At 32.5% G+C, this 14,214-nt stretch overlaps 1 protein-coding gene across 3 annotated transcripts in view; it reads left to right on the forward strand.

Moving 5' to 3' along the window:
- Positions 1 to 14,214, forward strand: part of LOC123266250 (moesin/ezrin/radixin homolog 1) — a 42,650-nt gene that overhangs the window by 25,492 nt on the left and 2,944 nt on the right. For all 3 annotated transcript variants that reach the window (XM_044730383.1, XM_044730382.1, XM_044730384.1), the window contains 3 exons: positions 12,887 to 13,159; positions 13,242 to 13,571; positions 13,769 to 14,011. In XM_044730383.1, coding sequence (XP_044586318.1) covers positions 12,887 to 13,159; positions 13,242 to 13,571; positions 13,769 to 14,011 — 846 coding nt within the window. The remainder of the gene's footprint in view (positions 1 to 12,886; positions 13,160 to 13,241; positions 13,572 to 13,768; positions 14,012 to 14,214) is intronic.

A 14,214-nucleotide genomic window follows, 5' to 3' on the forward strand; every position in this document is an offset into this window, starting at 1 on the left:
TTATTATATGTATTAGGAACTCCTCCTAGAGGCAAATAGCATTAAGAACAAAAGAGAACTTATAGTAAGTGACAGCATAGTTTTGTATTTTGAAGTTTACATTGTTTTTCTTTGTTGAATATCACACTCTAGTGTGTAGAATTTAACATTCTAGTGTGTTGAATCATTAAATCAACACATGAGAGTGTTAAATGCTATATACTAGAGTGTAATATTCAACACACAAATTTTAACACTCTACAATGACGAAAATTTTTTTACTGTGTAGATCTTCAGTAAATAGCCCACGTAGACAAAAAGGCTTATCTAAATATAATAACTTATAAAAATAATAAGACAGATAATAACTCAAAAAGTCAGAATCACTAACTAATTCTGAAATCGGGAGTAAATTAAAACTTTTGAAGTGACCTTTTTGGAACAAATGAACTAATTGCTAGAGTTTTAAAAAACTACGAAATAATTAGTAGTTTAAAAAACTAAAAAACATGGTTTACTAGAAGACCAAACTAAAAAGTAAAAAATATTTTTCAATAAGTTCAAAATAAGAGTCGAGTTATAAACAAAAAAATTCATTTTATTGTGAAAAAGCGTGGGTTGCTTTATAAGATCTTTTCATAATAACTTTACTTTTACTTATATCTGTTGATGAAATATTTGCAGTAATTGATATTAAGCACCCCACATTTTTTTACGATTGAATTATTTAGTTTTTTAAATTATTTTTAACATAGCTATGTAATAGATTTTTGGATACTATGAATTTTCAATTTCGATCATAAATATGGTAAAAAGTTGTATCTACGTCAGGAATAAAAGTCAGGTATCCCAATTCGCGTTCTTACCACCCTCTCCTTCGGCTTGGTTCGCAACGGACTATTTTGAAATTTAGAAGACTATTTCCGTTCTCTTCAACCAAGTCACACTGCTTATGTTATTATTATATCTGATACTATAAAAATGAATCTTTGACATCTAGCAAAAGTATTTAAGAGAATCTTTACTAATCAAGTTGGGTGTTACTTCGAATCAGTTTGGATTCCACAATCATAATAGGGCAACGATACAATAATCCTTTTGGATATTACTTTGAAAATCAGAAGGTTTTGGGCCAGTACATAAGAAGTATCTCAGTATACTCACCACGCAACCTAATATTATAAAGTAACATAGATAATTTTTTGCAAAGTACACACATTCTTTACCACATGGTTCGGTCACCCATATCGTACCGAAGTTCAAGTAGCATATAAGTTACTCGTACGTCACATGTAACTCGCAACTCCACTTTTTCTCACGTAATATTGCGACGTATCATAATGATCGTAAATGTGATGTCAATGTGACGTACATGTCATTTCAGTCATATAATTTTGATATCGTATTATTTAACATAGAGTCTCTCATAAATCAAAATTTAAGGCTAAAGTTACATCATTGAGGCATCTTAGAGACATAATAAGTGTTACATGATTAATAAATTTGTGAATGCACAAAAACTATGAATAATATCACTGTTTTCTATATATCATAATTTATTGTTAAAATAAAATTACGATTCTTTTTTCGCATATCAATCGCAGACCATACCGTGCTATCAATATTGAAATTTTCAACATGAAAGAAGTACATGGAAGATCTGTAAGAGATCTTCCATGTTGAATCAGCCATTCTTAACCTCATATTTTCGTTTTCTCAGATTATTTGAGAAGTATCGTACGTTTTATTATTTTCAGATACATTTTTATTCGAAAAATTGAACTATGAAAAGTTTGAGATAGCTAACATTAAAGTTACAAACGACCTTAAAATTTTTTCAAATGAATTTATTAATGCATATATTATAAAAGACATCAGTTTCTTTGAGTCTTTGTATGTAGACATGTTTTCAATTATAAAACAAATAATTACTTCACTTTACCGGTACATATTTTATTGTATGAAGACTAGATATCATAACGGTAACAAGGATTACGTCATTTCAAAGTAACATGGTTACATAAAAGTGACATAGCAAATTAATGTAAAAAAACCTGGAACTTTTTATGTAGATAAAAAGTAAAAACGTTAATTCAGTAGAAACATAATCATTGTAATGTAAATCCGAACAAAAACAGTTTCACTGTAAAAAAATCGCGCCAAGTCCACGTTCATAAGACTATTAAAAAAAAAAAATTTTATTTCTTTACAAAAAGATATAAAATAAAAAATTAAAAAATCCAAGTAACCGATATGGTTGTATATGATTTTCGGAAATTAAAAAAAATTTTGTTGTAAATTTAAAAATTAAAAGAAACAATTTTGGAACGTATTTAGTGTGCGTGGTTACGAAATATTTCACTTTTTATGAAATTCCTAAAATCTATCTACTAGGACTTTTAAAAAAAATTGAAGTACACAATGACGCACACCAAGTACGTTCCAAAATTGTTTCTTTTAATTTTTAAATTTACAACAAAATTTTTTTTAATGTCCAAAAATCATATACAACCATATCGGTTACTTGGATTTTTTAATTTTTTATTTTATATCTTTTTGTAAAGAAATAAAAATTTTTTTTCTTAATAGTCTTATGAACGTGGACTTGGTGCGACTTTTTTACAGTGAAACTGTTTTTGTTCGGATTTCAGTATTTTTTGTAATTATAATAAAAATTTGTAATTGGTACCAACTTAAATCTCAAGTTGGCTGCATTTTTTATAGCAAACTATCCCCTTGAAGCTACAGTTTATGTAAAAATAAATGCAGCGCACTCTGACGGGTGTAGATGCAAGCTGTGAAATTTATTTTTTTAACTGTAGTTTCCCATCTATTGGACTATTACCATGCATTCTCGAATTACTTAGTCTGTGGCATGTCACTTTTTACATCGAAAAAAAGTCAGGATCGAAATTTTTGAGCTTGCTATAGTTTGTGCTGATAAAATTTAATAATTTCAAGTAGATTAATTGTTATAATTGAATATAATTAATTGATATCAGTAAAATAAAGTATGAATTACTGTTATAATATAAAATTTAGGAACAAGAAGTACCGTAGAATTAAATAAAATTTTGCAACCTCGAAATACCGTTCTGCTTACAGTAAACACACTCGGTAGTCTGGCGCTCCGTTTACAACGGATTTGAACGGAACTTGGCGCCAGATTCTACCGAATCTGTGGATCGGTAGTCTGGCGCTCCGTTTACAACGGATTTGAACGGAACTTGGCGCCAGATTCTACCGAATCTGTGGATAAGATGTAAGAAAACTTTATAATTTCAAAGTAATCTTGGGATGTAAATTTTATGTTATACTAGCGGACCCGACAGACGTGGTCCTGAACACACGTCTTAAATTTAGAAATTTTAGGAATGAGCTTGTATAGTTAAAAACATCATTAGTTAACAATACGCAATGGGCATTCCTCAATAATTAACATTTTCGTAAATATAAGCCCATTCTGATTTTATACTCATCGAGACCTTTCATTTGAGTACCAACATGAATTTTTTTTATATATATTTATGAAATATATAAAATATATGAAAAATGCATGTGGGTACTCAAATGAAAGGTCTCGATGAATGTAACATCGGGATGAGCTTATATCTTTAAAAACTTCAATAATTAAGAAATGTCATTGTATCTTGTCAACTAATGATATTTTTAAAGATATGAGCTCATCTCGACATTACACTCATCGAGACCTTTTATTTGAGTACCCACATTAATTTTTCATATATTATATATATATATATATATATATATATATATAGCTGTTACCCGCCCGCTCCGATGGGCACTTCATAGAATTGTATTTTTAGAGATCTAGACTTGAAATTTAATGGGAGTATTGTTTAAATTTGTACAGATTTCAAATTTTATCAGATTGGCCCGTTCCTTTTATCCCTGTGATTATTCTAGCTAATATTCATTGTAAATTTTAATGTGCAATCACTATGACATTCCAGTGGTTTTTTCCAAAAATGAATAATGACTGAAACGAAGAAAAAAATTTGAAATGATCATTGAAAGTTTCAGTTAAAGTAATTGCGTGTCTCATAAGTGAAGTTGAAATTTGGCTAGCTTAAAGCGTGACGAATTTTGCCGTTAATTTAAATTTCCTCCGTGACATCAATTTTTCATAGAAACTTATTTGTACATGTTTTTAACGAATTCTCTTAGAATAAATAGCCAAATTCCTTTTTCACATCTCAAGTGCTTAGAAAATGCATTCATTTCAATCTGTTACGTTCCCGCGATCCGGTAATAAGAACAATTCATGGGTTATGTGATCAGCAAAAGTAAAATGTATGTAAAATTCTTAGTCCGTTGAGTGAATAGCTACATGTAAAGTTAAATTTTGGAAACCTTACAATGACTTTTTTTGCCGCTGCTAAAGAGACGATTGTTGTGAAAAAATATAATTATTAAAAAAGGAAAATATTTAAATCCGTTGGCCTTGGAGGCCATTCCCGTAAGTTCCTGTTTCTCTTGCGATTCTATCAAATTCTATATCTGTAGGAACTGTATTTGAAAAGTATAAATTTTTTGACAATCATCACTCCCACACTCTTATATGGGAGAGGAATTCCATAAGATCCTATTCGAGAAAATTTCTACATTATAAACAAAAGGTTTCAACAAAACTTCAAGTCCATAGAAACTTTTGTTTGGAAATGAGAGATTTTCATTGTTAACACCCCCGCAATCCCTTCTAGGTTTAGAATTCGAGAAAATCCATTCTTAGCTGAACTTGACATCATACACGAAGATTCTCACCAAATTTAGAGTCTGTAGAAGTTACAGTTTGGAAATTAAAATTTTAGATTTTAGCACCCATCCCCAAAATTCCTATCGGAAATAGTCTTTATTGAAGTTCATTGTGAGATGATCTCTACATGAGAAATAAAAGATTTTTACCAAATTTAGAGTTTTTAGAAGCTATATTTTGGAAATTAAGATTTTTTATTGTTAACACCCACCCCCGCGATCCTTATTGGAGGTAATTCGTTGTAAAGTCCGTTCTTAAATAATTTCTATATTATATGTAGAAGACTTTTACTAAATTTGGGGTCTGTAGGAGCTATAGCTTGGAAAATAAAAATTTTATTTGTTAACAACTACCCCTACAAACCCCTGTGAGGTGAACCATCGTGAAATTCGTTCGTATATTATTTCTACATCTCTTACAGAAAATTCTTACCCAATTTGGAATATATGGGAGCTGTAGTTTATAAACGGAAATTTTTTATTGTTAACGCCCCCGCAATTCTCTTTGAGGTATAATATCGTAGAATTCGTTCATAAATTATTTTTCCATCACTTGCAAAAAGTTCCTACAAAATTTGGAGTCTGTAAGAGCTACAACTTTAAAATTCAAAATTTTCATTGTTTATACCCATCCTCGCAACCCCTGTGGGGTGAGATATCGTAAAATTCGTTTATAGATTATTTCTATATCTCTTACAGAAGATTCCTACCAAATTTGGAGTCGATAGGAACTATAGTTTAAGAACGGGAATTTTTCATTGTTAACGCCGTCGCAAACCCCTTTGGGGAAGGAATTTAATAAAATCCATTCTTAGCTGAACTTGACAGGAAAATTATACCGGAAGATTTCTACCAAATTTAGAGTCTATAAAAGTTACAGTTTGGAAATTGAAATTGAAAATTCTAACACTCACCCCCGCAATCGCTATTGAAGGTAGAATTTATTGAAATCCTCATTTAGATCACTTCTACATCACACATAGAAGACTCTCACCGAATTTGGAGTCTGTAGGAGCTATAGCTCGGAAATTTAAAATTGTAATTGTTAACACCCACCCCCGAAATCCATATTTGGAGTAGGTTATCATTAAATATGCTCTTAGATCATTTCTACCTCAAATATAGCAGATTCTTACCAAATTTAGAGCCTGTGGGAGCTTTAGCTTAGAAATTTAAAATTTTCATTGTTAGCACCCACCCCCGCAATCCATATTTGGAGGAGGTTGTTATAAAATCCACTATTAGATCATTTCTGGATCACATATAAATGATTCCTACCAAATTTGAAACCTATAGGAGCTATAGTTTAGAAATTTTTTATTTTCATTGTTAACCCCTACCCCACAATCTTGATTGGGGATGAATTATCATAAAATCTGCTCATAGATAATTTCTACATCACATATAGGAGATTCCTACTAAATTTGGAGTAGATAGGAGCTATAGTTTAAAAATGGGAATTTTCCATTGTCAACGCCTCCGCAACCCCCCTTGTGGGTGGAATTTCGTAAAATCCGTTCTTAGCTGACCTCTACTCGGCGAAAGGAATATTCCTACAAAATTTCAAATCTCTACGCCTTATGGTTCCAGAGATATCGTGATGAGTCAATATATAGGTGGAAATCTCATATATATATATAGATAGATTTATTGGCACCAGATGTACAGCTTGTCTAACAAACTCTGATACATCTTTCGCTTAAATCTACTTTTCTTACACTAATTTTATAATTTATTATTTTATTTTAGTATTTCAACTTGATAGTTAATCTATATTTCAATCTATAACGCTAGTAAATACTTTCTTCGACTTTGGGTCGTTTCCTTAGTTTCAGTTTATCGCATATAGCAGATTCTTTTCAAATTTGGAGCTTATAGGAGCTACAGCTCGAAAATTTAAAATTTTAATTGTTAAAACCCACCCCCGCACCCCCCTGTGGGGAGGGATATCGTAAAATTCGTTCATAAATGATTTTTACATTACTTACAGAAAATTCATACAAAATTATGAGTCTGTCAGAGCTGTAGCTCGGAAATTTAAAATTTTCATTGTTAACGCCCACCCCCGCAATCCATATTGGGGGTAGGCTGTCATTAAATCCGCTCTTGAATTATTTCTACATCCCATAGAACAGATTCTTACCAAATTTGGAGCCTATAGGAGCTACAGCTCGGAAATTAAAAATTTTCATTGTTAAGACCCACCCCCGCACTCCTCTGTCGAGTGGGATATCGTAAAATTCGTTCATAAATTATTTTTACATCACTTACACAAAATTCATACAAAATTAGGAGTCTGTAGGAGCTAAAAGTCGAAAATTTTTAATTTTCATTGTTAACGTCTACCCCCGCAATCCATATTGGGAGTAGATTGTCATAAAATCCACTCTTAGATCATTTCTACCTCGCATATAGCAGATATTTATCAAATTTTGAGCCTTTAGGAGCTACAGCTAAAAAATTTAAAATTTTCATTGTTAAGACCCACCCCCGCACTCCTCTGTCGAGTGGGATATCGTAAAATTCGTTCATAAATTATTTTTACATCACTTACACAAAATTCATACAAAATTAGGAGTCTGTAGGAGCTAGAAGTCGGAAATTTTTAATTTTCATTGTTAACGTCCACCCCCGCAATCCATATTGGGAGTAGATTGTCGTAAAATCCGCTCTTAGATCATTTCTACATCACATATAGGAGATTCCTACCAAATTTGAAGTCGATAGGAGCTATAGGTTAAAAATGGGAATTTTCTATTGTTAACGCCCCCGCAACCCCCCTTGTGGGTGGAATTTCGTAAAATCCGTTCTTAGCTGACCTCTACTCGGCGAAAGGAATATTCCTACCAAATTTCAAGTCGCTACGCCTTATGGTTCCAGAGATATCGTGATGAGTCAATATATAGGTGGGAATCTCTTATATATATATAGATAAAGTATTTATTCTTGGTTGTTTAACAGGACGAAATAAAAAATCGTTTCAAGTTTTGATCTATTGCAGCTATTAATTAAATATTTTGACTTTTTTTTTATTTTTATTTTACACCATGCATTTTTTCTAAGGGCATTATTCCCGAACTCTATTCCAGCCTAGTTTCAGAGTTCTAAAAGCTATAGATTGGAATACACATTTTTTTTTTAATTTTTAACGCCCTCGCACAACCCTCTTGGAGTTGAATATCATAAAATTAATTCTTGATAAACTCAAACATGCCAAAAAAAATATTTTGGCCAAGTTTTAAAGTTCTTAAAGCAATAGATTGGAAGATACAAATTTTTAATATTTTTAACGCCCCCGCACAACCCCCTTAGGGTTTAATATCATAAAATTAGTTCTTAGTAAATTCAAACATGCCAAAAGAAATATTCTAGCCAAGTTCCAGAGTTTCAAAAGCTATAGATTGGAAAAAACAATTTTTTTAATTTTTAACGCCCCCGCACTCCCTCTAGGGGTGAAATATCATAAAATTAGTTGTTAGTAAACTCAAAGATGCTAAAAAAAATTTTTTGGTCAAGTTTCAGAGTTCTAAAAGCTATAGATTGGAAGATAAAAATTTTTTTTTAATTTTCAACGCCCCCGCATTCCCTTCTGGGGGTGGAATATCATAAAATTAGTTCTTAGTAAATTCAAACATGCCAAAAAGAATATCCTGACTAAGTTTAATACCTATAAGAGCTGTATTTTTCAAATGTGAATTTTTTTCAATTAACACCCCCGCAACCCCTCTTGGGGGTGGAATTTCGTAAAATCCGTTCTTAGCTGACCTCTACTCGGTGAAAAGAATATTCCTACCAAATTTCAAGTCTTTAGCTCTAATGGTTCCAGAGATATCGTGATGAGTGACTATATAGGTGGAAATCTCTTATATATATATAGATAGATATCAAAAATATATCAAAAATGCATGTGGGTACTCAAATGAAAGCTCTTGATGAGTGTAACTTCGGAATGAGCTTTTTTTTTTTTTTTTTTTCTGCGAGAGGAGGGAAATCTTCATAAGACACCGGCTAGATGTTGATGATGTTGGTTGCCGGTAGTGTGAGATTTTTACTCACTAAAACCCTCCCCTCTCTTGTACCTGATACTGCGGGACCGCGTTAGCATTACTTCGCAGTACCAGGCCCCCTCCAAGCTACTCCTGTAGCTATTCCTCCGCTTTTTCCTCTTTCCTCTTCTCCAGCAGGACCTCACGCGTCAGCCTTCAAGGCCTCGACATATGGGATTTTTACGTCCTTCCTACTATCCCTTCCGTTTTGCGGCTGTGGCCGATTTACAGTCTGTACCCGCATTTGCCTGTGCCTCGCCCATCAGCACAGGGGCACAGTGACCGAGGAAACCACAGAAACCTGGTCAAGGTACAGTCGGCAAGGAAGCAAGCTCCGGAAATCGCGGAAAAATTGCGACTTAAGACTTAAACCGCTCGGCCACGCAGTCGCCTACATCGGAATGAGCTTATATCGTTAAAAACGTCATTAGTTAACAAAATACATTATCATTCGTTAATTATTAACATTTTCGTAAATATAAGTTCATTATGATTTTATACTCATCGAGACCTTTCATTAGAGTACCCACACGAATTTTTTCATATATCTTATATATATGATATTTATGAAATATATGAAAAGTGCATGTGGGTACTCAAGGTCAACAACAATTTATAAATAAAAAAATGTGAGCCGTCACGGGACGCCTGGCAGATGTGAAACATCGACATTATTTTGTAAAAGTAATATGCAGAAAAGAACAGATTGTGATAGGAACTAAATATGTTATAATGATAAAATAAAATATCACGACCCCTGTGATGATTGTTGGGTTCTGAAATATTTATAAAAAATATGTTATTAAAATATACAGAAAAATTTAAATTGGCTTCAATATATTAGTAAACTCAAGAATCTTAGCTAGTTATTTCAATATATTACTAAAGATCGTAAATTATAAATATCAATAATGAATGTTTCACTATAAATTCCACTATGATTAGAAAAATTAATTAACTTTTTAATGTTCATATTAATAGCAAATAAGAAAAACATTCGTGTGCTGCACGCCATCAGCTGATTTTGAAATACAATTCTGTCAGTCTTAATAAATTTATTCTCTAAGCAATTGTTTTAATACATTAATTTCAATAAATATCAAATTAAAATTAATAATTAATTTAAAAACATTATATGCAATGAAATTTATGTGAATTTTAATCTACCAAGAGAGTAGATTTTACATTTACTGGCGCTCAAAACACACCAAATATACGCGTGCTTAATTTATTTATTTATTTCTTCATTTAACAAAACCTAACAGCCTGTATGGCCAGTTACAAGGTTACAAAAAGATACAGAGATGTATGTTTAACAGTATTTGATACATGTTGCATGTAAAAAACAAAAGAAAAGATAAGAAAAACATAAACAAATTATAAAATATAAGTATAAGGTGTTTAACGCTGACATACGTTGTACTATATAAAAGTAAAGTAAAGTACAGTATAAAAATATAATTTAACATAATTTGTATGAATAAGTAGGTGATTATAGTATGATATTATGCATTAGTTAATTAGTCTAGAGTTAGTTATAATAGATGCAAGGGCATTGGCACTGCAACGCGATGAGTAATCAAACAGATTAATAAGAGAGTCCACATAGTGTGGCTAGTTGAAGTCGCCCAGCAACACCAATGCTCCAGCATCCAAAGCTGAGTGAGACGAGAGCAGCTCAGGGAGGTCAGAGTAGATATGTGCATGCAGGTCAGGTGGAATATAGATGTTTATTGTATATGTTTTTATACCAAGATTAATGAAAAAAAAGAAATCACCCACAGTCTCAACCTGGGGAGGAGTTGTATACCCTCAAAATTTAAAGGTATTACATTTAGCGTACTCCTACATGCGATCAGTACACCACCACCCGACCTCCTGAACCCCTCACGCCTGTCGCACCTAGATACAGTCGTGAATAATCGACAGATTCTTCACAGATAACAGAGAGTTCTTCGCTCTCTTTGCTTTTATTAGTCCAGTTATGATCTGATCAACAGAAACATGGTTAGCAAAGGTAACCTTTATTGGTCTAGGGTGGAGTGAGTTGGATGAATATTTACCCAGTCTTGAGCAGAAGGAAAATGAGACGTTATTTGCAAGAGTATCACAAATACTCTGAACTCTGGAAAGGTCATCTGCTTGACGCTCATTAGGAGTAGATATTTGAGATTCACCAATGCCTAAAAACAAGGCATTGTTTCTTCTGGCCATACGATCGTCTACTTCACGCAGAATAACACTGCTAATGCACAGATAAATGCATACTTTAATTATAAAAATATAATTAACTTACTGATGACTTGATAGTGTGTCATAGTGTGATTTTGCTTTCTTTGCAGGAGGGTGATCACTTTCACTCTCTAAATTATCACGGTCAGACATTTTATTATCAGAAAAATAATTTGTTTTCAAGTAAAACACAGGTTATGTGTACTGTAGTAAACAACACTGTATACACTACGGAGTATACACTGTAGGTATCCGAGCTCAGTGTAGCGAGAAAGATCGCTTAACGCCGGATCGAGTGGGAGAGAATCGCACAGTCGATTGCGCATGGCGACGCGTCGCCACACCGTACACACTACTGCATATAGACTGCATATATATACCATCATATAGCGTGGCGACGCTAAGCCACGGCATGCGTCGCCACGCCACGGCATGCGTTGCCACGCCAGAAATCGGTTTTACGTGCGGCTATAAATGTTTCACATAAAAAATCTATTAAATAAACATTTTCCCGTGGACTGAATTGTGAATCTAAACCATTCTGGAATCCACCGGAAGACACACAAAAAATTTCATTAAAATCGGTCCAGCCGTTTAGGAGGAGTTCAGTGACAAACACACGCACAGAAGAAATATATATATATATATATATATATATATATATATATATATATATATACATAAAGATAAAGATGTGAGAAAATTCAGATAGCTCGGACTGGGATTTAAACCCAGAACCTCCCGATTATATGTTGGCTGCACTTTAATTTTTAATTTTTCTATTTTTTAATATTTACGATTTTTTTTCAAATGTTTTTTTTTTTTATAAACCATCTTTTAACTATAAAGTACAAAGGAAAATTATCAAAATCGGTCCAGCAATTCATTTTTATAAATATAGATATAGATTTTATACATTGGTTGAGTATTCTTAAATTTTCTAATTTCCCGCGCAATTTTCTTCATTTTTTCTTTCATAAGAACCTTCTCCTGACAATAACAAACTCATCAAAAAAAGAATTATTGAAATCGGTCCAGCCGTTAACGCGTGATGACATGACCAAGGGAAATACACGGAAAAACAATCCTATGAAAAATTACTATAGTAACATCGTAATCCAGGACTAGACTTTCAGTATCTCGATTTTTACGATGCTGCCGTCTACAGAATACAATTTGAATTATTGAAAATTACGATGTTATTTAGTAAATTTTTTTTCCGTAAGAGCAAGTGAATAAGGATGCATACTATATGTTTTAATAAAAGAGAGACAGAGTCTAGTAGTTTGCGACGCCACCACCGAAAGATGACCAACTACTGTATCGAGGGTTTTATTATGTGACTGAACAGAAACTTTAGATATTCCCTCCGATAGCGTGAGGGGATAAACCTTGGACTTGAGGCGGAGAGGACACCGGGTTCGATTCCTGGATGATACAGAATTATTTTTTCGGTGACCTAAACCTCTTTTTAATTTGAGTGATAGAAATTTACGATGTTGCATCGTATAAATTACGATGTTTGAGTTCTGGTCCGGCACTGCAATGTCCTATACTAAAAATTACGATGTTTTCATTGTAATTTTTCGTACAATTTTCTTTCCGTGTAGGGATTCATTTTTATATATACAGATTAATTAATTAATTACGAAAAAAAAGTAACTTAAGACTTTGGTCATAGTTAAAGACGAATTTTAGACCATTTTTAAAGACCTATCAACTTTTATAAAATAAAGTTTATTTTATATTTATTCTTAAAAATTTTAGTAACTTTTCTTAATTTGAAATAAAACTATGAAATAGAACATTATAGGTATTCAAAAAAATTGTTTTTTTTTTTTAATATTTTTCAGGTAAAGAATGCGATTCTCACCGATGAAATCTATTGTCCTCCTGAGACATCTGTGCTTCTAGCCTCTTACGCAGTTCAGGCCAGACATGGTGACTTCCAAAAAGTTATTCATATACCCGGTTTTCTTGCCAATGATCGTCTTCTTCCTCAACGAGTTATGGATCAGCATAAAATGAGTAAGGAAGAATGGGAAAGTTCTATCACTACATGGTGGCAAGAACATCGTGGAATGCTTCGCGAAGATGCTATGATGGAATATCTTAAAATCGCTCAAGTGAGTAATTCAATTTTAATCTAACTATATCTAGAGGTTTTCTAATTATTAATCATTAATTTGTATATTTTTCAATTTTAAGGATTTAGAAATGTATGGAGTAAATTACTTTGAGATTCGAAACAAGAAAGGAACTGAGCTTTGGTTGGGTGTGGATGCTTTAGGCTTGAACATCTACGAAAAAGATGATAAATTGACTCCGAAAATTGGTTTTCCCTGGTCTGAAATAAGAAATATTTCATTTAATGAGAGAAAATTCATTATTAAACCCATTGACAAAAAAGCACCTGACTTTGTTTTCTTTGCACCAAGAGTAAAGATTAACAAGAGAATTTTAGTTCTCTGTATGGGAAATCATGAACTTTACATGCGTAGACGTAAACCTGATACTATTGATGTACAGCAAATGAAGGTATCATATCATATTTTAAAAACCTTTTAACTGAATTTATTATGTTCATAATTGATAAAATAAATTAAATTAAATTTTTTTTTATTATGATAGCTTTTTTAAATATTATTTTGAAAACAATTTTGATGGAGTTGCGCGATGTATTGTTTTAAATGCTACGCCAATATTGTAATAAAAATTTATATTATTTTAATCAGGCTCAAGCTCGAGATGAAAAAATTGCTAAACAACAACAACGTGAGAAATTGCAACTGGAAATAGCAGCCCGAGAACGAGCAGAAAAAAAACAACTTGAATATGAAGAAAGACTAAGAAGTATGTCTGAAGAAATGGATAGGCGGCAAGCTGAATTGAATGAGGCTCAAGAAATTATAAGACGCTTGGAAGATCAACTCAAGCAGTTGCAAGCTGCTAAAGAAGAGTTAGAAGATCGTCAAAAGGTAAAATAATCTAATGTTTTTGTTTTATCAATTTTAGATACAGTCAACGCTCTCTGTATTTGACTCGCCCGTACAGGACCATTCTCTGTATTTGACTCGTCCTTGTCCATAAGAGAGCTGTGTAAAATCGTCAAATACAGAGGAAGAATGTGGTCAAATACAGAGAGCGGTCAAATACAGAGAGGTCCAATACAGAGAGCGTC

This window comes from Cotesia glomerata, linkage group LG5 (assembly GCF_020080835.1).
Source record: "Cotesia glomerata isolate CgM1 linkage group LG5, MPM_Cglom_v2.3, whole genome shotgun sequence".
Lineage (NCBI taxonomy): Eukaryota > Metazoa > Arthropoda > Insecta > Hymenoptera > Braconidae > Cotesia > Cotesia glomerata.